Raw genomic sequence first — 27211 nt, 5'->3', positions numbered from 1 at the left:
CTTCTGGTTAGATGCTAACTGCATTTCGTTGCCCTGTACCTTACATGTGCAATGACAATAAAGTTGAATCTAATCTAATCTAATCTAATGTAGGGTTCAACATGATTTCTGTCAATATCAAGCTCAGCACAATTAAAATCACCCCCTAAAAACAAAAATTCCTCAGTACAGCAATTTTGTAAAGTTGAACCAAGGGTATCTAAAAACAATAATCTTTCCACGGGTGCAGTTGGAGCATAAATACAAATGAAAACCAAAACAAAAGTTTCGTAAGTAGCTCTAACTTTTAACAGTCTACTTTTAATAATTTACATCGTATGAAATTGGCTTAAAATTCCAACTAAACAAAATGGCAACTCCACCACTTACAGTAGAACTGTGGCTTAAAACAGGTATTCCACTGAACTCTTTCGTCCAGTCGACAGCATTATCTGAGCTACTGTGTGTTTCTTGTAAAAAAGCTATATCTATATTTTTCTGTTCCATTTCTTCAAAAATGTTTCCTCTTTTTTTTAATTCTTTGCACCATTAACATTCAAAGAAGCAATATGTACCTCACTCATTATAAAAAAAGAAAAAAAGAAAAGATACATCCTACAAAACCAAAAGAGAAAGCTATTTCTGAATCTTATATCAGACAGTCTCATTATTTAGGACATTGCTGATGTTTCTCACAATTTTTTTTAATCTATAAACTTCTTTGTTGGTAAAGCAGTCTCTAGCCATTAAAGTTTTTGCTCTCTCAACAAATTGTTTCATATTCGGGAAATATTCTTGTACTTGCACTCCTCTCTTGATCTGAGGAACAATTTGATGTCCTCAAGTTCATAACTACGAGCAGTGGGTTCGCTTTGTGAAAGACTCACACTGCATTCAGAGGAATCACTGTCACTCCCTGTGTCCTGCATTTCATTCTCTTGTAACCCATCGGTTTTACTTATTTTCACATCTAGTGACTTATTTTTAATTTTTCTTTTTTGAGGAGTCTTAAAAAGAAACTGTTCTTGCTCCATTGTCTCCTCACAACTTTCATTAACAGCAACTTGAATCTGTTCATCAATTGCACTTTCTTTTTGCTTATCTGACAAAGAAACCAAACTCGCTGGTTGAATCATTAGGATTGAGATCATTCTGGCCGCTCCGAGATGAGCTCGGCTCTGCCTCCATCTCTTCTGGAGGGTCTTCACCGGTCTCTGTCACAGCTGCCGCCGCTACAGCAGATTCCACTACACCGTTATCCTCGACACCTTGCGCGTTCTCATTTTCACCGACAGTATTTTTATTCAAACAGTTTCGAATTAGATGTCCTGTTTTTCCGCATTTTAAACACTTAATCTTTCCAGTAGTAACAAAAATGTTGTAGCTGAAATCATCAATCCGAAAATTAAGCGTTAAATCTAGGTCTGTATCATCTGGGATGATCATGTAGACGAAACGCCTAAAAGAAACTATGTGTTTCAATAAAGGCGATTCGCTACTGATCGGTATCTTTTTTATCGGGGACACCAACTTGCCATAACGTGACAGAGCTTGCGTTAAAATCTCATCACTCACAAAAGGTGGCACATTTGATAGAGTAACCTTTTTGGCAGGCAAAGAAAGTGGGAGAACTGAAACAAATTCTCCTCTAATTACAATTCCTTGCTCCACCAAATCATTTGCTTTATCCACACTATCCAAAAAAAACACTATCGCGTTATTCATGCGGGAAGCGGATAAAACACCTGAGTGTCCAATCACTTCCCCAACAGCCAAACAACAGTCCTCCACACTCACTACAGACGTCACCTTAACTGCGTGGCATCTCGTGAGTGAACACAAACCCTGTGCCTGCTGGGCCGACATGCTTTCACAAGCACGCGGCCCTAGGTGTAAGATAACAGTGAGGACAGGAAGAAAAACAAAACAACACTCAACAAAACAGCGTAGAGAATAATAAGAAAAGATTCACTCACACCACTCTGCACCACGCTCACACTCCGTCCACTCACACACAACACCCGCACCGGAAGTGAGAGAGAGAGAGAGAGCGCGCATGTGCAAGAGAGAGAGCATAATGGCAGGATTTGCACATCAGCTAAACACAACCTGTTAGAACCATCAAAGAATTACATCACCTTAATCAAAAGGGTCGAAGCCTAGAAGCGCATCTAAATAGTTAACAAGCGTTTACTTGCACTGGTTTGTTGATGCTGAGTAAAGTGTCTTGCTGCATGTATAATGCGTAGATTCTTGATGAATTCCTTTAGGAGTGAAAGCTTCGTCATTCCAGCCACGGGTTGATTGGTCCGAAATTAAGTCACCAAAGTTACTGAAAATTGCCAGAAGCTCGGACTCCCCCCGAAAGGCTTAAAAAAACATATTAAATGGTGTTTTTTTGAAAACCTAAAAATGCACAGTCTCCTGTGAGGGCTAAGTTTTGGTGTAGGGTTGGTGTAGGGCAATAGCACACACAGCTTGTTCAGTATAAAAACCATTACGCCTATGGAGAGTCCCCATAAACCACAAAAACCAACATGTGAGTGTGTGTGTGTGTGTGTGTGTGTGTGTGTGTGTGTGTGGATACCTGTTTGCATTTGCAGTGTATGTTTATGTTTGTGTTGAGGGTTGAAACATATATGAATGAAAAAAGAAATAACAAAACTAGGTAAAATGAACTAAATTAAACAAGATTTTCCAACAGCATAGACCGTCTTACTAAAACCATCATCTTTGGGGGCCTCTATTTATTTATGTTTGTTGTTATCGACGACTTCTTTATCTATCTCATCTCATCCTGAACATCAGTTTGAAACCACATTCAAATAGATTATAAATTCATTATAAATACTCAATTCTCAACTTTACCTAACTTCAGATGTGTCATAAAAAGGTTCAATAGGGCACGCATCCTTTGAGCAGTCAGTGAACTCCTGCCTAAACCTTTGACAGAGTTCACACTCGCAGGTGCAGGATCTGATTCACTCGTGTGTCTCTTAGTTCATGTTCACTCAGATTCAGCTCTCTCAGGAGTAACGGGTTTTTACCCACAATTCCAGTCACATACATTATTCACAAACATTATTATTTTAAATATCACTCACCTCAGTGTCTTGAGTTGACAGTTTGGATCCTGTAGTAAATCACTGAGCTGCTTCACTCCTGATTGTCCAGGATCATTTCCTGTGAGATCCAGCTCTATCAGGTGTGAAGGGTTTGATCTCAGAGCTGAAGCCAGAGCTTTATAACCTTCTTCAGTGATACTGCAGTTTGAGAGCCTACAAACAATAAAAACAAGAAGAAACAAAAATAAAAACCGTTTTGAGTAGGTTGTGGAGTGAACAGTCAAAGAAACAACAGCAACAACAAAAATCGTACTTCTAAATGTTTTCCTGATGCGAGACTTATTTTGATCAGATTCAGTATCTGCAGTCAAATGAGATGTTGTCAGGCTTGATGTCAGTGTCATTATTCTATTGTTATTTTTCGTAACTTAAGAAATTAAAAGTCTCTCACCTCAGAAAAAGAGCTATCCTGTCCTGTCAGTAGGGCTGGGTATCGTTAAAAAATGTTAGATATCGATACCGATACCTTGAGTTCGATACCGGTTCCTGAACGATACTTTTTTCAATACCAATTTTATGAACACAGTTTTAACAAGATTACATTATCTCAAAAAACTTTGGTTTTATTTTTTTTCAGCTTGCTGACATTTATACAGACTCAAGGACTCATCTCCTGAGCCACTGCACAAAGGAACAAAATATAGCCAACACAATAAATCAGTGCAAATAATTTTAATAAAGCTCAAATAGTTTTCAGTTTACACTAGTGCGTGCTCGTTTTAAAACGCATAGCTCAGACAGAATCATCATTTCTATTCATTTATTCTAGGTTGTTAAAGACTTCAAGAAATTTAAAATCTTTATCCACTTTCATAAGTGGGTGTTTTACATTTACATTTATTCATTTAGCTGACGCTTTTATCCAAAGCGACTTACAATTGCTATATATGTCAGAGGTCGCACGCCTCTGGAGCAACTAGGGGTTAAGTGTCTTGCTCAGGGACACATTGGTGTCTCACAGTGGATTCGAACCCGGGTCTCTCACACCAAAGGCATGTGTCTTATCCACTGCGCCATCGCCACCCCGCCATCATTTTATTTTCTTTCAGAATATGTTTTATTGTTATTAAATTCTGTGTTGTAGTATGTCTAATTATTTGAATGCATAAAAACTACTTAGTTTATTCAAATTTATTCTTAAAACAGCCTTATGAAATGTTTTCTTTTTCCTCAGAAATTCTGTGTTCTGTATCTGGTTTTCAAATGAAGGCATAAAACATTAATTTCATTTTTCTTTTAAATGATTGAAAATAAAACTTTATTTATTTATTTTGGCAAACAAAATGTTACTATAAAAATATTTAAAACATGGAAGAAATGTTGTGATAATTACTTAAAAAAATAAGAGTTTTAATAATTTTAATAGTAGCCTAGTAGTAGCAGTACACTCTGCTGAACAATATTAATTTATTTCTACCGCAGTGTCTTCCAAGTTAAACCAAACTTTTATTTTGACGGGTTTCCGGGAATACCTTTACAGTTCTGTGTGTATATGATATGATGCTAGTTTTACTCAAATCAAATGGTAAAATGCTCATGAAGTGACTCTCAGAGCAGTTCTGGAGATGTTGTTCATGTATTTATGTCCTCATTTAGTGAGACGGCAGACGCTGAAATGACCGCGAGCGTCACGCGAGCTTCAGTCTGTGTCAAGTAAGCGAAACTGCGCGATATAGAGAGAAGACTGCTCCGTACGCTTTTGAATTGCTCTCGCGGATGTCAAACACTGACAAATCAGCACCGTGTCGCTTCTAGTCAAACACACTAGAAAAACTTGTGGGGAAGTCACAAGTTTTAGTGGGGAAGTCGTGGCCTAATGGTTAGAGAGTCGGACTCGTAATCCAAAGGTGGCGGGTTCGAGTCTCGGGCTGGCAGGGATTGTAGGTGGAGGGAGTGAATGTCCAGCGCTCTCTCCACCCTCAATACCACGACTGAGGTGTGTGTTCACGGTATGTGTGTGTGTTCACTGCTGTGTGTGTGCACGTTGGATGGGTTAAATGCAGAGCACGAATTCCGAGTATGTATTTCATATTTGTGCCCTTCAGCAAGTAGGAAATATAAAGAAATTGAATACAAGTTATCAAACACTAAATTCTAAATGAACAGATGAGTCCTTCAAGCTACAAAAGTTATTGATTTCCACTTTTTTCTTCTGATCTTTGATTAACAGACATCACAGCAGCTGGTTATTAGGTTTTTGGCTGCTATATTCTGAAAGGTTTTCACCCCCGGCTCTTAATACATGGTTTTTCCTTCTGGAGCATCAGTAAGTATTTGAACCTTCTGTAATAGTAACATATGAGTCCCTCAGTTGTCCTCAGTGTGAAAAGATGGATCTCAAAATCATACAGTCATTGTTGGAAAGGGTTCAAATACACAAAAATGCTGGAAAACCATATAATTTGTGGGGCCTGAAGGATTTTTCTGAAGTACAGCAGGCAGTTTAACTGTTCAGGACAAACAAGGCACTCATGAACAACTATCTACTAAACAAAAAACAAAAGAACAAAGGTTTGGATCGTTCAGGCAACAACACAGTATTAAGAATCAAGGGGATGTAAAATTTTGAAAGGGGTAATTTTTTTTAAATGAACCTATTAGGGTGAATTCGGGTAATCTGGGACATCCAGTGTGTTTATTTCCTGTTCTAACAAAATTTAGTCAGCAGGGCTTTTACTATAGGTGCGTTCGACTTCATGCAGCACTTAGCAGACCGATCGGCGGCTGACTTGAAGCAGTGCATGCCGGTTAGAAATTTAGTCCGACTTGAACCGGCGCCGACCACACGTCACTGTCACGTGTGGCATCAAAGTACCGCGATATCGTTTCGAGAGCAGACGGCTGACTCAGCCGGCGCAATTTCTCCAGAGCGACTGCAAGAGCGCTGATGACGACACAGCTGTTTCACGATTGGCCAAATTCACCACATGACAACAATGACGTGTGTTTCTAACGTCTTCAAATCCAATACAGCTCACAAATCTGTTTTTAGAGCAGTAAAAGCTTTTTTACTGTATGCGCAATGTTATATTGAGTCACGTTTATCATGTTACACTGATGAAAGCATACATACCCCCACTTTATTAGTATTTAAATAGTTTACGTTGAACTTTATTCTTGAGCAGATGGCACTGTATTAAGCAGTATATAAAAAGTGTTTCTGTTGCTCATGAAAAAGTTTCTGAAACGTCTGGGTATTTGACAAATATTGCATTTTATTCACTTCATCTTTGATAGAGTATGCAAACACCACGTGACGGGAGCAGAAAGTGTCCAGCTTGACACATCCGTTTTCAACTCCGCCCCTGACTGCAAGCGGCTACTCTCGTTGATCACCGTCTGTAGCCGTGCTTCAAGTCGAACACACCTTATAATTTTAGCATGGATGTCATGTGACTGAAATCACGTGACTTCATGGGGGTGATTCCACAGAAAGGGGCAGGGCACTTAATTTTTTTACTTTCAAATATTGTTTTGCTGTCCCACATTATCAAATATGATTGAGAATGTGGGACAGCATGCTTTGGGTAATCTGGGACAGTCTACAAATGAGGGAAATATGCATTTAGGGACTTTATAAATCTATTGACAAGGGCTAATACATGCCATAATGAGAAATGGGTGTTATTTTAAGGACATAAATCTGTCATAAATAAGACAATGTTCCTAATTGTTGTCAAATTATGTTTGTGATTTATTCAATATTGTTCCCCGAGTAGCCCCAATTTTACAGAATGGAGAACTTGAATAACCAAACCAATATTCCGTTAATCAAATTGTTGCTTGCTGTTGCTTAAATTTTAGTTAATTTTTTAAAATGTTAATACAATGTTAAACAATTTTAATAGTTTTAAATTAATTTAAATTAATTAACACAGTAGATCGTTAATCCTGTGTAGAGATAGAAATTATTTTCCTGATATTGGAATATACATTTTCTTATTGAGATTTCTGTACTTGTCATTTTTTTCATAATGCTCTTTTAAAATTGGTGATATTGTGTTTGGCATGCATAAAGTATGGTGAATATAGGCTTTTTTAGGCCTAATACATGTGTCCCAGATTACAAAGTGACCTGTCCCAGATTATCAAATTCAAGTAGATTATTTTTTTTTTTGTCACAAAAACACTAATAGATGTGGCATGTCTTCTCTGGGTATAATATCTACATTCTTTCTTCTTGTGTGGTTAGAAAACATCTTAGGGATTTCAGAAAAGTCTAATGTGTTGATCTCATGTGTTAGATAGATATTGAAATAAATCGCAGAAATCAAAATTGCTAAAAATGTCCCAGATTACCCAAATTCACCCTATTTTCTCTTGTGGACTATATATAAACATTTTATGTGAAATCTTATTCAGGTCAGTACTAAAAAAACAATAACATGCATTTTGATCGATCCCTCTTATTTTGGTAAAATAATGAACATTTTGCAGATTCTGCACGGTGTATGGAAACTTTTGACTTCAACTGTAACTACACATTGGATGCTCATAGTTTCTGTCACGCTTTGATATGAAAATTGCAATGCAACTGAAGAGCACACACTGCGAGCACAGTAGTGTTTCCACGCTCATTTGACTCGCACCTGGTGCTGAGACGAAGTGGAGTGCGCGTCTAAAAGTCTAATGTTTGATGTGGTCATAAAGACATTCTGTATCATATATAATATTCCCATCATCAGCCAATGTGCAATATTGATCTCATCGCTGTGGTGTTGAGTGTAGCTGCTGGTGAAATGTACTCACTTCAGTCTCTTCAGCTCACACACAGGATTCTTCAGTCCCTCACAGATCTCTTTGACTCCTGAGTCCAGCAGACGACTGTTGTTCAGGTTCATCTCTTTCAGGATGGTTTTGGAGGAGAGAACAGTAGCTAGAACTGAACAGCTTTTCTCTGTCAGCTCACAATTATTCAGCCTGAACACAAAAACAGCATTTCAGTCAGGACCACTTTCGTCAAGTATATTTATTACAATTATATTGCATACAGTTAGTGTTGGTGGTATGGTTCTGTTCTGGGCAAAACTCCACACGCCTGTCCATGCAGCCATGCTTGAACAGAGCGGGGAGAGCAGGGCTACAGAACAGATCCAGTATATGCCTACCTAATTACAATTCACAATTTACATGATTGTAGAAAATACAAATACATGGTAGAGAATATTTGCAATGTAGTGAAGTGTATATGAAAAGAAACAAAGGTCAGATTAGATTACAGGTTCAGTTGGGTAGAGCTGGGGTTGGAGGAGGGAGTTTGATTGTGAGCAGCGATGCGATAGAAGAGATGCTGACAGAATGGAGTTAAATGGACTGCTGTGATAAGTGTCGAGACTGGATTGGTACACATCAGGAACAGCTGACTATCAGCTGATGTGAGCTTGACTGACGTGGCCTGCCTAAACTAATGCAATGCTTGATTATTATTATTCAGCACATATTCAACACACATCAGAACAACAACTCTTCATATCTGATCTCACATGTTACTGACAGTCTTTAATAATGAATAATCAAAGAGGTTTCAATGTATAAATCATGTTCACTCACATTATTTTCTCCAGTTTGCTGTGAGAGTCCATCAAAAGAGCAGAGAGTTTCTCCCAATCCAGATCTCCTAATTTATCTTCACTCAGATCCAGTTCCTTCAGTAGTAATGGACTTTTACCCAGAACTCCAGTGAGATACTCACACGCTTCCTCTGCAGCAGGACTTTTCAAAAACCTACAGGAAGCAGATAAGGATTTCAGATCATTTATACTTTTACATTATTATTGCCACTAATTCTGTTGTGTGTCTGTTGAATTTCTCTGAACTGCTATTTAATTCCAGTTCATGTCCTATTCAACAACGGTGCATTTGACCCTTCTATCCATTTTCATACAGCTGATTTCACATCTGTGGTTCATTTTGAAATATTTGAAGGTTTTTTTTCACCTGATGGTCTTTAATGAACAGAGTCCATCCTGTAGTAAATCACTGAGCTGCTTCACTCCTGATTGTCCAGGATCATTTCCTGTGAGATCCAGCTCTATCAGGTGTGAAGGGTTTGATCTCAGAGCTGAAGCCAGAGCTTTATAACCTTCTTCAGTGATACTGCAGTCTGAAAGTCTATTAAAAAAGATGTTATTCTTCCTTATAACACAGCTTGTCACACAAGTACATGTTCTAGACTGAAGAAAATGAAAAATATGCACTACAGGATTTTGGCCTGAATGACCCTTTTCACAGTATAGCTGGTAAAGCTCTATATTGGTGAACGCAAACTACAACAAATGCAAGTTTCATTCCACAATTGTATTTCTGTGACTTTACAAAAGAGAGAAAAAAAGAGTCATCATTGACTGCATTGGTCAGAACAGAGAAAAATGTCAAATTTTCTTTACCCCCAAAGAGCACACATATAGAAATATAAAGATAAATTCTCATATGTTCTCGCCTCGTTTCTGTACAGAGGATGATTCTGTATTATATTAATGTTTCACTACTTTATGCGATCTGAAGAGTTTTGAGCGCTCTCTCCCATCTTACTGCCATCACACATAGTGGGGCGGAAATGTCATCAAAATGATGTTAAAAAAATATACATAGCCATTTAATGAGTTTCTGTTTTTAATAACATATATGCTATTAGGACAGGGATCCTCAAATCTTGCTCACGAGATCTACTTTCCTGCAGAGTTTAACTCCAACCCTGATCAAACACACCTACCTGTGATTTTCTACTGATCCTGAAGACATTGATCAGCATGCTCAGGTGTGTTTGATTAGGGTTCGAGCTAAACTTTGCAGGAAAGTGGATCTCACGAGCCAGATTTGAGGATCCCTGCTATAGGAGTTAGTGTATCACACAAATAATAATCCTGCTTTTCTGAATATCTGCACAAATCACAAATGTACAATAAACAAGTTACTGAGTAACTTTCAGACACAAATTTCCATTTTATAAACAGAACAAACAGCAGAACCGCTGCATCTCTGAGCAGCACAGTGTTTTGTTCCTCAGTGTTACACGGACCAGTAAATTATTCAAAGTACAGTCGTTTGCAAAGTTAAACTAATTAGCATTTTAAACGAATCGGCTGATTTAAGGATTCAACTCACTCATTTAGACAGTCACTTGCTGCCACCTACTGGCATTTGTAGCTTCATATTTAAGAAAGTAGCTTATTTAATTTTGGCAATCATTTAATATTTCTACATTACAAAGATATAGTTAAACTTAACAGAATTTATTCAAAATCAGTTAAAGGCAGTTAATGTGCCTTATAAAAATCGAAACAATTGCACAGTAATATTAATTTGTTTTAATATAATTTAATAATACATTTGATTGACAGTTACACTCCTATCTGATTCTCTATATTTAAAAAAAGTTGTTATTTTTTTTTAATTTTTTTATTTTATTTGGGCTAGTTAAATAAATTTTCGGGCTACTAAAATCTGAAGAGTACCTGCCCGAAGGGTTACCAGGTATTTGGAAATTTTGCGAGCCCTGTAGACATTTACAAATGCATTTTAACATGTAGAAATGTAAATAAAAATAAATAAAAAAACACTTCAGTTTTTCCAATCTGCATGTGGATTTTCCAACAGACAACAAATATGTACTTTTCCTAGTTAATTCCCATTCAATAATGTTAGTATTAATGCATGTCAAACACTCACAGCAGTGTGTTGAGTTGACAGTGTTTATCCTGCAGTAGAGCAGCGATCTGATTCACTCCTGTGTCTCCTAGTTTATGTCCACTCAGATTCAGCTCTCTCAGGAGTAACGGGTTTTTACCCACAATTCCAGTCACATACTGACAGGCTTCATCTGCAGCAGGACCCAAAAACCTGCAGAAGAGAAGATGAAGCAGGATTCAATTCAGTTCTCACCTTTTATACAATGGACAACATAGAAAATATTGCTTAAAAGCACAAGTTTTTTTTCTTTGTTAACTTTGATGCAGCAACAGGTTGTTCAACATATCTTATAAGTATAAAAAGAAAAAGTTCACCTACATATTTATTTTGTACTATTTGATCACGTCTCACCTCAGTGTCTTGAGTTGACAGTTTGGATCCTGTAGTAAATCACTGAGCTGCTTCACTCCTGATTGTCCAGGATCATTTCCTGTGAGATCCAGCTCTATCAGGTGTGAAGGGTTTGATCTCAGAGCTGAAGCCAGAGCTTTATAACCTTCTTCAGTGATACTGCAGTCTGAAAGCCTAGAACAGAAATTAAAATGTAACATTAATTAACAGATTAATGAGCTATTCCAGAAATAACCTTTACAATATTAATCTATAAAGTAAATTAATTTTGTTCCTTGTCCGTTTACTGTGCTATTTAGTGTACAACTGAATACTTTCACTGTTAATTTCTTTGCTCTATGGTACATCATCTTAATAGCATTAGATTTAATAGCATTAGAGCTGCTCCATTGCAGCGATTTAGTTCTGTAATCACACGTTTTGCTGTAATAATGCAGGGAACCACTCGTTATAAGCCTCCTAAATGTGATATTTTCAGAAATAAGTTGCATTTTTTCATCTGAAATGTGCTGCGATTTATATTCCAAAGCCACTCATATAATGCAGAATCACTCATGAGGCAAGCAAAACACACAATACGTGCACGTATTTGTACTGGTGCAGAATGAGAGGGATAAGTACAGTACAGCCTAGCGCAATTCAAACAGACTGCTAGTTTCACTTTCGCCAGAAAGTCGTATATGCTTAAAGTTGAAAATAAATTACGTTTATAGTGCCACGCACTCAATCTACTCAGCGTGCTTTTCTTAGCCCATCAGCTCACCCACATCAGCTATACAGGTGTTAATACTGAATGTTTAACATTAAATTAATTGCATATATACTTCGTAGACATCCTTAATCTATAATAACTCCATTCTGCTGCCAGTTGTCGGTGTTCCTTTGTCTGAATATGGCACTTATCACATGCCGTGTGGTATCGGCGTTTGGTATCGGGGCATTTTAACGAGTACGAGTACAGGAGCTAAGTATCGGGCCTAAACCTACCTAAAACTAGAGATGCACCGATTGCAATTTTCTTGGCCGATTCCGATTTTTTTGTGACCTGCCGATACCGATTTTTGCAGATTCCGATTTTCTTTCTAAGAACTATAATTGACAGCATATACAAACAAAAATCTATGGAAATTTCAATGCAAAAATTATTTGCATAATAAAATAAATTATTAAACATTACAATTCCCCCAATCTGGACTAAGTTACAGATTTTCTCTCACTTAAGTCTCAAAATAAAGTGCTCTGTGACTGGAAAGAGGAAGAAATAGTTAACTTAAAATGAGTTGCAGTATGTAACAAAACAGATGTAATTTCCCACTATGTTTATAAATTGTAATTTTCCCCCTAACCTTAAATTATTATTAAATTAATAATTTTATAAGGTTAATGTTTTGCATATTTTTTTAAACATACAAATAAATGTTGAAAAACTGCAATGATACTTTTAAATATGACTAAACCACCAGCAGATGGCAGCAAGTGTCTGTTTTAATGAGCGAGTCATTTATTAATTCATTCAGCCGATGCATTCAAACGGCTGATTCATTCAGAAACGAGGCAAGTGACTGTCCTTATGAATGGGCCACTGAATCATTGACTCACTCCAGTCATTCAAAAACGTGGATTCATTCAGTAAAGAAACACCGCCGTGTGTTGCTCGGAGACACAGCAGTTCTGCTGTGGCTTTGATCGGAACTATTTTCGTCAGCGAAATTGAGTAAAAACAGTCAATATTTTGTATACTATTTCGCTTAATTTTAACTTCTAATTTTAAATATCTTTTTTTGCTACCACAGTATGCATCTATAAATTTCTGTGAGTTACTTTGTGTGTGCTGCCTCTCTCGCATACTCACTCAGGCTGTGCGAGCCTCATCTGGCATGACATAAATACATTATCACTCACCGTTAACACTGAATGCAATTAAAATTAGAATAATTCTCAAGTGAAACGACGTGTTTACACGCAACTGTGAGTGTGTGGGGGGCTGTGATGTCATTGCCTGCGCCGCTGGCAATAAAAGGATCGGCTCAGAATCGGCAAAACAATAGACTGATCGACCAGTCACCGATTCGGGCCGGTCATGTGAAAAATCGGCCGATTTCGATCACTGGCCGGTCAATTGGTGCATCTCTACCTAAAACCAACTAACTGTCCTCAGTATATTATTCCATCTCTTTTCCTTAGACAAATCATGGACACAGTTGATCCTGGTCTGTTATTGGTTAACAAATGTTTGTTTACTGGTTCCTTCCCTAACAGTTTTAAATGTGCTTTGGTGACGCCATATCTTAAAAAAAAAAAAAACCACGATCCTTCTTCTCTTTCCAGATTTACTGAATACTGAGCTATTTTGTTATTGTTGTGTTTTAAATTTGATAGACTTGTGTTATTCATCTTATTATTTTTTTTTACATTTACATTTATGCATTTAGCAGACGCTTTTATCCAAAGCGACTTACATTGCATTCAAGTTACAGTTCTTACATTTTATCTCCTCTTGCTTTCCCTGGGAATCAAACCCATGACATTGGCGTTGCTAGCGCCATGCTCTACTATGAGAGCTACAGGAAAGCCTAAACATTTTTATTTTTATTCTATTCTGTACAGCACTTTGGTCAACTTCGGTTGTTTTTAAATGTGCTTTACAAATAAATATTGTATTGTATTGTTTTGTATTAATATGCAAAACTGCCAATGATAGCAGTGAGAATTCACTTTAGTGTCTTGAATGTGCCTCACCTATAAAAACAGACTGCAGAGAGGGTCAAATCCCGGATACAAAATAGCCTATTATATCTAAATCGTGATGTTTTTTATGTAAAAATCTCGCTAATATTCTAGGTGCATCACAGAGAACATTGTAAAATAATTTAAAAATCATTACATGATTTCAATTATATTAAAACTGGCCTTAGAAATGGCCCAACATAAGTCCACTCTTAAACCACATTGAAATGCTGAGGTAGGACCTGGAATGTAGAGTTCATGCTAGAATTAAAGCCTTAAATTTCACTGAGCTGAAGCAGTTCTGCCCTCAATTCTGTGGCAAATTATCTAGGTCCATGTTGACAGATGGATCTGAATTCTAACCAACACTAGGGTTTGTCACAAAACTTACCTCAGTATCTCTAATTTGCAATTTATATTCTTCAGTCCAGTGCAGAGCAGCTTCACTCCTGAATCCTGCAGATCATTATTGCTCATGTTCAGCTCTTTCAGACTTGTATCTGATCCAAGAACTGTAGCCAGAGCTGGACAACTTTTGTCTGTTAAGTGACAATCATTTAGCCTACAAGAGAAACAAATTATAATTAAATAAATTAAATATTAAATATCAATTATTTTTACATGGGCAGTAAATATACTGCATGTATATTAGAATTTTATTGATAAAAAATTCCTAGATAAATCAAACTAGCATGTTTGAAATAAAATGTAATAAAATATGTAAATGAATGTTTATATCATTAATGGCAATGAGTTATACATTTAAAAGTGTTGCTTATTATCTTAATGAGTGTCTTGAGGTGGAAAATCTGGAGGTTAATGATTTATGCATGGAGGTTATGCAAGAGTATATCTCCTTTATAGCAGAAGTTTAAGAAGCTGAACTGCATATTTGAGTAAAAATAACTATCTGGAACAACATTATGTGCTTCTTCTGCAGCTAACTAAACAGCTTCTTTTGCTGAAAAGAGAAATTTCTACATAAAACCCATGTAAATCTAATAAAAAACATTGCACTGCACTTTAATTCCAAAGGTCTGCAATTTTTAAGGGAAAAAAATAAAAAAGGTGTTATGATTTAACCCTAAAAGAGATATATACTGATAATTGGTATATGGTTAATAATTACTACAGATCAGGGTTGTCCAAACCTGCTATGTATCAATGTAGATAAGTGTAATTTTAATATGAGAACAAAACATGACAAAATATATTAAATAACTTACAGAGCTCTTTTAGAGGTTTTGATGACTGCCGATAGTCTAATGAGACACTCGTCTGATTTCTTGAATTTCTGAAGCTCAAACTCCTCCAGCTCCTCCTCTGATGTCAACAACACAAAGGCCAAAGCAGACCACTGGGCAGGTGAAAGATCAGCAGATGAGAGACTTCCTTTGCTAAGGTGGGTCTGAATCTCTTTCACCAGAGTTTGGTCGTTCAGTTCATTCAGACAGTAGAACAGATTGATGGATCTCTCTGGAGACAGATTACCTGTAATTTTCTGTTTTATGTACTGAACTATTTCCTTTTTGCTCTGGTCATTGGCGTCTTCCTGTGTCAACAGACCCTGTAAGAGTTGCTGATTGGACTGGAGTGACAAACCAAGGAGGAAGCGAAGGAAAAGGTCCAGATGTCCATCATCACTCTCGAGTGTCTTGTCCACTGCAGTCTTGAGGAAATCAATTGTGTTTTTTTTGGATTGGAGTGACATTCCAAGAAGAAAGCGAAGGAAAAGGTCCAGATAACCACTGCCACTCTCAAGCACCTTGCCCACTGTAGTCTTCAGCAAATCAAACATGGTTTTATTTTTGTTTTCCTGTTCTGTAGAGTCTTGATCAAACACATATTTCTTGTTGATGTCTAGAAACAGATGTGCATAAAGGGCTGCAATAAACTCTTGAATGCTCAAGTGAACGAAGCAGTACATGGTACCCAGAACGATCCCTGTTTCCTCCTTAAAGATCTGGGTACACATGCCTGAGTACACCGATGCCTTATAGACGTCAATACCACAGGCTTCCAGATCTGTGTCATAGAAGATCACATTGTTTCTTTCCAGCTGATGAAATGCCAGTTTCCCCAGTGAAAAGATGGCATCTTTATCCCAGGAAACATCTGGTGTATATTCTCCATCATACTTTCGTCTGCTCTGCTGGATCTGAAATCTGAGGAAGTGTGTGTACATTTGTGTCAGAGTCTTGGGAGTGTCTTCAGTATTTGATTCCTGCAGTGTTTTGGAGGCATCTTCATCCTGATTATTTTTCACATCATTATTTCTTTTCTCCTCTAAAATGTTCTGGAGAACAGTGGCTGAAATCCAGCAGAAGACTGGGATGTGGCACATGATAAAGAGACTCTTTGACTGTTTAACATGATCAATGATTTCTTTGGCCTGATTCTCATCTGTGAATCTTTTTCTGAAATACTCCTCCTTTTGTGCATCATTGAATCCGCGTATCTCTGTCAGCCGGTCGATACAGTTAGGAGGAATCTTACTGGCAGCTGCTGGTCTGGTGGTGATCCAGATGAGAGCAGAAGGAAGCAGATTTCCCTTGATGAGGTTTGTTAGGAGAATGTCCAGAGAGGTTGGTGATGATACATCAGACCATGTGTCATTACCATCGAAGTTTACAGGAAGTCGACATTCATCCAAACCATCAAGAATGAACAGGACGTTTTGGTTCCTTCTTGTAAGGTTCAGTCCTTTTGTCTCTGGGAAAAACTGAGTTATAAGGTCCATCAAACTTAGTTTTTCTTGCTCCTTTAAGTTCATCTCTCTAAATGGAAGAGGAAATATGAAGCGGATATCTTGATTTTCTTTTCCTTCGACCCAATCCAGAACAAACTTCTGCACAGAGACTGATTTTCCGATGCCAGCAACTCCTTTTGTCAGTACAGTTCTGATCTGCTTGTCTTGTTCAGGTGCTTCAAATAAATTTTTGCACTCAACCTGTATCTCCTGTGATTCATGACGCCTGGAAGTAACTTCAATCTGTCTTACCTCATGTTCAGCATTGACCTGTTCACTACAACCCTGGGTGATATAGAGATCTGTGTAGATGTTATTCAGAAGTGTGGAGTCACCTTGCTTTGCAATTCCTTCAAACACACATTGATACTTCTTCTTTAGGCTACATTTTAGCTGATGAATGAAGATCAGTTCATCTAAACAGAAACAAAAATACATATTTTTAATCTTATTTTCTCTCCTACATTTATAAATGACAATCTGACAGATGGTCATGAGTTTCTTACCTTCTAGAGTATCAGCAGCTTCATCTTGCTTCATCTCTCTCAGGAAGTAGAGCGTGAGATCAAGAGCTGCTTCTTTGATACTGGATCTATTCTCATTAAAATCCTTTACCAAGTTTTGCAAGTCCTCTTTTAGTAATATTTTCTTAAACTTTTCCAGTTCTTTCTTCAGAAATTTGATTATTTTGCTCTCAAGATCCTACAAAGACAGACAAAAAAAGTCAATGACAGAAAAAAAAAAATCATCTTTATTTGGTCAAAATTATTTATTCAGTAATTAAAAATATTCATAATAAATAAAGCTGAGACAAACGTTAATTAGCTGTAAATATTCATAAAAATTATATTAATAATAGGTTTTCATTCTTATTTTATGGGTTCTTAAAAAGAGAAATTAGAAATAAAAGCTCCGTCACACTCTTATTTCAATAACATATTTGTTTATAATTATTAAATATTCTTGAAAATGTGTTTTATTACCTGGAAGATCTGCAGGAGACTGTCTGTAAAATTCTTGTGGTTCCTGTGAGACTGTAAATCTGGATCTAATGTTTCATACTGAAGCCTGATAGTAAATAAAATAAATCAAAATACTGTGTTTTTAGGACAAATATGACCAAAATATATTTTTAGAAAAGAGAAAAAGAATACTTTGATCAATTTTTGAACTATAAGTTTTATAATAATTATTCACTGATACACATTCTGACACAGTCTATGTGTAAACAGAAATAAGAAACACATCAAATACCGTTTGGTTTGTGATGTTGTTTCTTCACTGAAGTTTGGTCCTTCTTCCTTTGACCAGTCACTCTTCACAGACACAGAGCTGGACACATGTGATCCTGATCTTACACTAATGACACAAAGAGAGAAGACTTCACTACAGGAGGTTCATCTGTGTTTTATATCGACACACTTTCTCTCCAGTCCTTCACAGAAATATTTGCAGGAGACTATGACCTTTGTACCTTTGAAGATCTTAAACAAACAGATACATTACACACTGTAAAGTATTGCTTGCAAGAACCAGACATGTGGAGCTGAAAACTGTGTCTTTATTACTGCTGCGCACGCGCATTCGTGCCAGCCACGTGACAGCTACGTCACTCCATAGGATGATTACAGCAGGCGCAGTTACAGACACTGATGCTTCTGAACACAATATGTTACATCTCTCCTCCTAAAAATAAATACCTTATACAGACTTGACCTTTTTTTTTTTATAACTTTAAATCAACTCAGTACTGCTTATTTGTTAGCTGAAATTCCATAACCAAAACACCAAACATAAATTCTCTAATGTATGCAGCACCATCATTTAAAGTGAACGGCAAGAAATAACAGAAATGAAATACAATCACTGTGTCTTCTTTCACACAACTGGGAGGAATGCTTACTGGCAAACACAACAAACTGTGGTCAGTTACAGATTCAGTCTATCAGGGGGCTTCACAACTCTGCCCAGCCTGGTGGTGCGTTGCAGCTGAACTTGAGCGGAAGGGGCAACACTTGAGCTTGATTCTGGTAACACTTGAGTGTTGGGGTTTGAGCGGGGCAGTTCAGGAGAAGTATGTGACTCCTCAGACAGACTTGGGGGCTCAGTCCACTGATCATCACACACATAGTGACGGGGACTGTTAGCTGCTGCTGTGCTTCTACGAAGATGCTGGCTGTTCCGCCGGTATTGCTTGCCTCCACACTCGACCACATAGGACCGAGGAGCACTGTATGGCTTAACAACGACACCAGGGGACCATTTGCTGCTGCCAGGATACGGCTGCATCCTGATCTCATCACCTGGTTTGAGAGCAGCAGGATGGTTTCCTGCTCTCTTGGAGTCATAGTAGAACTTTTGAGTGCACTTCGTGTTGTCTAGCAGGCGCTTCACTTCGAGGTGATCATAAGCTGCTGGTGTAAGTAGGGCTCGAGCAGCTGGTAGCTTGTTGCGAAGCCTCCTGCCCATTAACAGCTGTGCAGGTGACAGGGCTACTGACTCAAGTGGAGTGGTTCTGTAGTCCATTAGCGCTAGGTGTTTGTCTGCTGCTTTACTCCACATCCTCTTCACTGTTTGTACTGCACGCTCTGCTTCACCATTCGAATGTGGAGTGTGTGGTGAGGACGTTTTGTGTGTTATTCCATAACTTTCGCAGAAGTTTTTAAACTCTTCTGAAGAATACTGACGGCCATTATCTGACCGAAGCAAGGACGGTATGCCATGCCTGGAAAACTGAGCTTTCAAAGTCTCTATGACAGTGCTGCTTCTTATGTCCTTTAGCTCATCCACTTCAATAAACTTTGAGTAGTAATCTACAAGCACAATGTACTGTTTCCCATTAAACTCAAACAGATCTGATGCCACCTCTTCAAATGGCAACTCTGGTGTTTCCGTTGGTTTGAGGGGGTGCCTGGGCAGTTTATTTTGAAAGTCAGCACATTTGCTGCAATTTCTGATTACTTCCTCAATTTCCGCACTCATGCCTGGCCAGTAGAGCACCTCACGTGCTCGCTGTTTACTTTTCACCATCCCCAGATGAGACTGGTGAATGAGTTTCAGCATGTGCTCCCGCATTGTGGGGGGGACCACGATGCGTAATCCTTTGTAAATGAGTCCATCAGATGAAGCTAATTGACTTCTTGAGTCCCAGTATGACTGTACAGGCACAGGCGCATCTCGTCTGTGGACAGGCCAGCCACTCTGAATTGTCTGAAGGAGACAGTTTAACTCCTCTCGTGTGCGCTCCTTCAGTTCCGTGTATTTTTGGTCGCTGACTGAGACAAAGTTAAGCATGGAGACACATTCCAGGCCATCGATCTCTGGCGTGCACTCTGAAAGTTGTGCTCTAGACAGTGTGTCGGGCAACTCCATGTCTTTTCCTCTCCTGTACTTAACCGTCAGGTCATACCACTGTAAGCGAAGACGCATTCTCTGGATGCGCATCGGGGTCGACAGCAGTGATTTTTTGAAGATGTCTTCGAGGGGTTTGTGGTCATTGTACACTGTGACATGTGTGCCCAATATGTAGTTGTGGAACTTTGCGCAGGCATGGACAATAGAGAGCATCTCTTTCTCTATTTGCGCGTAGCGCGTTTCTGCATCAGTCAAGGACCTGGATGAGAAGGCTATGGGCTGTCCATTCTGCAGGAGGACAGCTCCTAATCCATTACTACTGGCATCACAGAATATCTCCACCGGTTTTGTAGGGTCAAAAAACTGTAGCACTGGTGGACGTGTGCACAACTCCTTAAGCCTGGCAAAGGCTTTCTGCTGAGCTGGTTGCCATGTGAACTCCACATCTTTCTTTAAAAGCTGACGTAGTGGAGCATCCACTTCGCTGAGGTTCGGTATGAACTTTGAAAGGTAGGTGACAAATCCCAGAAAACGGCGAACACCGTCTTTGTCGGTTGGCCGTGACATGTGCTGCACCGCTTTGATTTTAACTGGGTCTGGCTTGAGCCCGTCAGCTGTTATCAGATGACCCACATATGGGACTGCTGGTTGGCGGATGTGACACTTGTTAAAGTTTAGCTTGAGGTTGTAGCTTGTTGCTCTCTCAACTACTTTGCGCAATATTGCATCATGCTCCTCCTCTGTGGGGGCCGCAACAAGGATGTCATCCATGACACTTATGGCTCCAGTGACACCTTCAAGCATCTCATCCATGATGCGCTGAAATATTTCAGGGGCGCATTTCAGTCCAAAGGGAAGCCTCAGCCATCTATATCTTCCCATTGGTGTGTTGAAGGTCGTGAGGAGGGACGAAGCCTCATCCAGTTTTATCTGGAGAAATCCTGATTTGGCATCTAGAACTGAAAACACTTTAGCACCTGGCATCGCCGACACAACTTCTTCTATAGTGCGCATTGGGTGGTGCTCTCTCTTTATGACCTTATTTAGGTCACTGGGATCAATACAGATTCTTATTTTACCATTGCGTACTACAGCCACCATTGAACTCACCCACTCAGTAGGTTGGTCAACTTTTGCAATGTAGTCATCTTCCACCATCTCATGCAGCTTCTCTATAATCTTTGCTTTAAGAGCAGCGGGTTGGCGACGGACAGGATGGACCACACCTCTGGCATCCGGATCAATCTTGATGGTGTATGTACCTGGCAGTGTTCCGGTGGTGCGTGTCAGCTCTGGAAACTCGATCAAACCTGAAGATACACTCAGTGTTGAGGTAGAGCTAAAATACTCATTAGTATTGTGTATTTTGTCTGCTTCGTCAGTCTTTTGTACAGAGTGAAGACGAACAATCAAGCCCAGAGCCTCTGCTGTAACGCCACTGAGCACATTTTCCTGAGCAATATCTATAATTTCAAACTCCGCACTCACTTCTTGAGTTTTGTATTTTGCCAGGAGGTCAACTGCAGCAACAGGCTTCAGTTTGTGATTTGAGTATGAGCGTAGGACAGTACTGGAACATTTGAGCTCACCTTCATGCATGAGTAACTGATACCTGTCCAATGTTAGGGTGTTGCACTTGGCGCCCGTGTCAATTCTGAACAACACTTCCTGAGACAGGATATCCAGGTTCACAGTCCATTTGTCGTCCTCAGGTCTATCATCTTGCGTTAAATTGATATTCAGTATTTGCTCCTCTGAAGAATCTTGGTCCGGTGCTATATCCACTGTGTTGACAGCACGCTTGCGACACACAGCTACCCAGTGATTCGGTTTGTGACAGTATGAACACACCGATCCCTTTGCTGGGCACTTTCCTTTGCTCCATTTATGCTCTGCATCTTTTCCGCAGCTCGTGCAGCTTCTCTGCCTTTTGTCTGGATTTTGTTTGTTGTGCGTGGGTTTTGTTTGTCCTTTGTACATTTTCTTATTGTGTGTTGCATGTTTGGGTTTCACAGTCACTACTGACACTTTTGCTTCTTCTTCTCTGACAATTTTCATTTGTTTTTGTGACATTTCAAACTGCTGGGAAATTTCAATAGCTTTTGGAAGTGTCAGTTCCTCGCCTCTATCCAGCAGCCTTTCTTGTACCCTTTTTTCTCTCACACCCGCGATGATTGCATCAATTAATATATCATCCGGATCAGGATATTCACAGTCCATCAGGATTAGTCTCAGATCCTTCAAAAAGTTATCAAAACTTTCGGTCTGACCTTGTTTCCTCTGTTTGAAGCGATGTCTTGCAATCCTTTTATTTTTTTCTTGGTCTGATGTAGCTTGCAAACTTATCCAGCACTTTAGAGGGATCCTCTTTTTCACCCTCAGCCCAGGTAAACGTCTTGTACACTTCTCTGCCTTGCTCTCCGAGCCACGTACCTAGCCAGCCGGCTTGTTGCTTAGCTGCTAGCTCCGAGAGCGGTCCATCAAAGACGAACATAACATGACTTCGGAACCTTTCAAACTCCTGGTATAGGTCGGCAGCATCCCAGTCGATCTTCGGGTGCTCAAATTGTGAAGACGCCATCCTGATGCACTTTATTCAATGCACTTTGGACTTCTGACACCATGTAAAGTATTGCTTGCAAGAACCAGACATGTGGAGCTGAAAACTGTGTCTTTATTACTGCTGCGCACGCGCATTCGTGCCAGCCACGTGACAGCTACGTCACTCCATAGGATGATTACAGCAGGCGCAGTTACAGACACTGATGCTTCTGAACACAATATGTTACACACACTAAAGGAAACCATTAAAAGCATCATATGACCCCTTTAAATTAAGCGTGCAGTCATGTTTTAATGTCTGAAAATAAGTGTAAACCAAAATCCCTGATGTGGAATAATTCACTTAATTATTCAAATTGAATTATCTACATACCCAGTGCTGAAGAGAGACTGTAAATTGGGTTACGATTGTAAATGATGATGTTGATTTTCAGATATTTATCATCTACTGGCTATTTTTAAATATTTTTAGTTATTTTTTAATTAGGAAGTTATGAAGTTCTGCAAAGCATTTGTAAATATAAAGTAAAGTTTGTGAAGGTTTAGTTTTTTACAGCAAACATGAGAAACTCCAGCAGTGTTTAAAATGATGAAAGCAGACTCAGTCTTACCTCTGTTTCTGTGAGAGACTCATCTTTCCTCGCTCCTCTGACATACTGCAGCTAAACTGTCATTGATCAGCACTAATGAGACAACAATCTGCTGTTCAGTATGACCTGGAGATGATGGATATTAATCAGATCAATCAATATGTTGAGTTAGCAGCAACAGCAACAAAAAACACTAGAAAATAAAGTGAGTAACAAACAAATGCACTGCCATGTAGAATAACTAAATGATCTTGATGAGAAATGGCTGGTTTAAAGATACTTTCGGTTTCGCATCACAGCAACAACAGCAAACAACAGAAGCGGAAATACAGAAACAGCTCCAGAAACACATTCGCTTTCAATAACCCCTTTTTAAAAACTTACTTGCAGTCTTGTCCACTAAGAAGAGCATTTATAAGAATATGAAACGCTCATTGTTCTGTGCTTTAGGCCTGTAGCTTGATATCAATTAATTCTCATATCTCTCAGACGGATTGGATTAAATATACAAAAACAATGTCCGCGAGGGTTAAAATTAGTAGCGTCTGTGCTAAAGTTGTATCTATAAAAATGTTTTCTAGGACATGGCATGGATCAAATCCAACGAGCAACGCTTTCTCTTGGGATCTGTGTTTTACTTTCGTTTTTGTTTTCTTCGTGGGTTTTTCTGGAGGGTTTCGGGCTGAAGTTACTGCCACCTGCTGCACTGGGGCGAGGATATTACAGCTATCGAGTAGGTGAAGCTGCAGGCCCGGAGGCCCAACTGCACGCTCAGACCTGCACTCCCAGAACTATCGTTTTTTCAGACAGTGCCACCTGCTGTTTGGATGAACATTTGTTTTGTAGCGGTGTGTACAGTAATAATTTCCAACATTATACACTATAACTGCTAGCAAGTAGCAACATCGGACACGTGAGTAAGGTTATTAATTTTATTAAAGCGATTCCTGAAAATTACCAGGTTTTATGGCATAAATCATTGTGAGATCTTATTACACCAACACACGAATAGCCTATTTTAGTATTTAATGATAGTTTAGATAGATAGTTCGACAAAATAAGCCGTGAATTGTATTCTCCCCAGTTATTTTCAAACACATGGTGTGTAACCTATTATTGCTAGCTTAGTCAGTATTTGATTTGATCAAAATTAGTGTCGAAAGATAGCATTATTTTATCATATTTACAGCTTGCTCTTATTTTCTGTGTTATTGCACCATTCTGGGATACTTAATATTTTTTCTAACAAAAAAAAAAAAGTAAAAATGTTAAAATAAAATGTATAATATATAATAAAATCATTATTTGTAACATATTTTAGTACTATGTAGGTCTACTGTACGTATTACTGTATTATTATTATTTCATACTAAGATTACTACTACATATACTATTAGTAGTAGTAGTATGTGTAAGAAAAATAATATTGCACGTTCTTTTTATTGTACTTTACAAATCTCAAGTGCTACCACAGACAATAATAGTAACACAATAACAGTGTAACAATTAGAAATAGGTTCTGTAATAATTACAAATAAGATCTTTGGAATAAAATGCGGCCTTGAGTTTATTTTCATCAAAATATCAAGTAATCTGCATAGAATTGTCTTGGCAAGAGGCTGAAGAGGTCTTCCTCCAGGGCCCCATTTATTACTCAAGGTATGTTTTAAATTTTTGTTTGTACAAAAACTGTTGGATTTTTGTGTTACACAACATTTCTGACAACAGCATTGATCTTTTCTTTTAGTGAACTTGAGGAATTTGACAGAATTGCTCGACAAATGAAAAATATCCCCAACAAGAATGTAAAGCATTTATTTTATTTGATGTTGTTTATTTTTATTTTAATCTGTGCTGACCAGCTGACCCCCATCTTCACACAGATCTTCAGCAGATCACTGGAGCTGTGTGAAGTCCCCTCATGCTTCAAACGCTCCACCATCATCCCCGCCCCAAAGAAACCCAAAATTACTGGACTTAATGACTACAGACCTGTGGCCCTAACGTCTGTAGCCATGAAATCATTCGAAAGACTGGTTTTGGCTTATCTGAAGGACATCACTGGACCCTTACTGGACCCCCTGCAGTTTGCCTACAGAGCAAACAGGTCTGTGGATGATGCAGTCAACATGGGACTGCACTTCATCCTGCAGCATCTTGACAGACCAGGGACTTATGTGAGGATCCTGTTTGTATACTTCAGCTCCGCTTTTAACACCATCATCACGGACACCCTTCAGAATAAACTGACACAGCTCTCCGTCCCCACCTCCGTCTGCCAGTGGATCAACAGCTTCCTGACAGACAGACAGCAGTTAGTAAAGCTTGGTAAATTCACATCCAGCACTCGTACCATCAGCACTGGAGCTCCTCAGGGCTGTGTTCTCTCCCCACTGCTCTTCTCCCTCTACACCAACGACTGCACATCTAAAGACCACTCTGTCAAGCTCCTGAAGTTTGCAGACGACACCACACTGATCGGCCTCATCCAGGACGGTGACGAGTCTGCTTACAGACAGGAGGTTAAGGAGCTGGCTGTCTGGTGCAGTCTTAACAACCTGGAGCTCAACACGCTCAAAACTGTGGAGATGATCGTGGACTTCAGGAGACCCCCCCCCCCCCCACCACCACCACCATCATGTACAGCACTGTGACTGCAGTTGAGTCATTCAGATTCCTGGGCACCACCATCTCTCAGGACCTGAAGTGGGATATTCACATTGAGTCCATTGTGAAAAAGGCTCAGCAGAGGTTGTACTTACTTCGCCAGCTGAGGAAGTTCAACCTGCCACAGGACTTACTGAAACAGTTCTACTCTGCCATCATTGAATCCATCCTCTGCACCTCAATAACTGTCTGGTTCAGCTCAGCTACCAAATCTGACCTCAGAAGACTACGGAGGGTAGTCCGGACTGCTGAGCGAGTCATTGGTACAACCCTCCCCACTCTCCAAGAACTGTACTTATCCAGAGTGAGCAAAAGCGCTGGCAAAATCACTCTGGACCCTCACATCCAGCTCACTCCCTCTTTGAACTGTTACCATCTGGTCGACGCTACAGAGCGACCAGACACAGGAACAGTTTCTTCCCTCAGGCAATCCATCTCATGAACACTTGACAATAAAACGCGGAACACACAACTCTATTATTTATTCACCACACTTGCTTACTTTTTTATCTAATTTTTTCATTTTAAATTTGCACATATCAGACCTGTACACACATAATTGACTATATTATATATTGGGTTTTTGCTGCTTTGTACATTGCCTATTTGGTCATTTGTATATGATTCTTTTATGATCTGTGTTCTGTCATGTTGCTGTCTTTCTGTTGCACTGTGCAGCTTCTGTCACTATAACAAATTCCTTGTATGTGTAAACATACTTGGCCAATAAATCTCATTCTGATTCTGATGTTATTTAATATGTAATATATGCATTATTAACCCAATTATTTTTTTCACCATTTTTCTCTGCATTGTTTACAGGTCGATGACTTGTAGGACCTCATGAAAAACAATACAAAAATAAAGCACATATCCGGCATATTTCTTTTTCACAAGGAATATGCCGGATATGTGCGACAGGAAGCTGCAGCTTAATTAATTTATAGGGAAATACGTGAAGAAATAACGATAATTTAAAATCCATATTCTTTGATAATTGCTTTTCTTTCTACAAGAACCTTTAGCATGTTTAAACATTACATTATTTTGTAGATAATGGATCCATATCCCTTGTCCCAATTTCTGTCTTATATTAATATTTACAATGAGGCACCAACACTTTTTTTTTCTTTACTTGCAGAATAACACTGTGCTTTACATGGACATTAATATTACTTTAAATGATCAGGCAAAATATGACTTACAATCTTTACGGGAAACAAATGAGACCAGCACAATACACAAAGAAAAACAGGAACTTTTAACACGTAATACATCATGCACATCTAAATCTGTTTGTCCAACTGTCTCTATTAGTTTGATCCTTCAGAGATAAATTTGATCTTACATACCTATACAAGTTATTTTGTAGAGAGCATATTAGACTTAAAAGTGTTCAACATTACAAGCTTGGTGAT

General features: G+C 38.8%; 1 protein-coding gene and 1 long non-coding RNA gene across 3 annotated transcripts in view; one reads left to right on the top strand and one right to left on the bottom strand.

Moving 5' to 3' along the window:
• LOC306866617 (NACHT, LRR and PYD domains-containing protein 3-like) overlaps positions 1–23795 on the bottom strand; it is an 80240-nt gene extending 56445 nt beyond the window's left edge. Inside the window, exons 1-11 of one of the 2 annotated variants that reach the window (XM_079411882.1) lie at positions 23511–23795; positions 23148–23252; positions 17875–17979; positions 17604–17688; positions 17127–17322; positions 15098–17036; positions 14263–14433; positions 9042–9215; positions 8655–8828; positions 7834–8024; positions 7222–7507 (exon numbers count right to left, since the gene is read on the bottom strand). In XM_079411882.1, coding sequence (XP_079268008.1) covers positions 7850–8024; positions 8655–8828; positions 9042–9215; positions 14263–14433; positions 15098–17036; positions 17127–17322; positions 17604–17688; positions 17875–17979; positions 23148–23191 — 3063 coding nt within the window. In that variant the 5' untranslated portion in view covers positions 23192–23252; positions 23511–23795 and the 3' untranslated portion in view covers positions 7222–7507; positions 7834–7849. Of the gene's footprint in view, positions 1–7221; positions 7508–7833; positions 8025–8654; positions 8829–9041; positions 9216–14262; positions 14434–15097; positions 17037–17126; positions 17323–17603; positions 17689–17874; positions 17980–23147; positions 23253–23510 lie in introns of those variants that run through there. The other variant, XM_079411881.1, reaches the window with a different exon arrangement.
• LOC306867355 overlaps positions 1–27211 on the top strand; it is a 1261287-nt gene that overhangs the window by 784576 nt on the left and 449500 nt on the right. The window lies entirely within an intron of this gene.

Source organism: Barbus barbus (assembly GCF_936440315.1).
Source record: "Barbus barbus genome assembly, chromosome: 4".
NCBI classification, from domain to species: Eukaryota; Metazoa; Chordata; class Actinopteri; order Cypriniformes; family Cyprinidae; genus Barbus; species Barbus barbus.
Note: the sequence above shows the minus strand (reverse complement) of the source record. Positions and strands in the feature narration are given on the sequence as shown.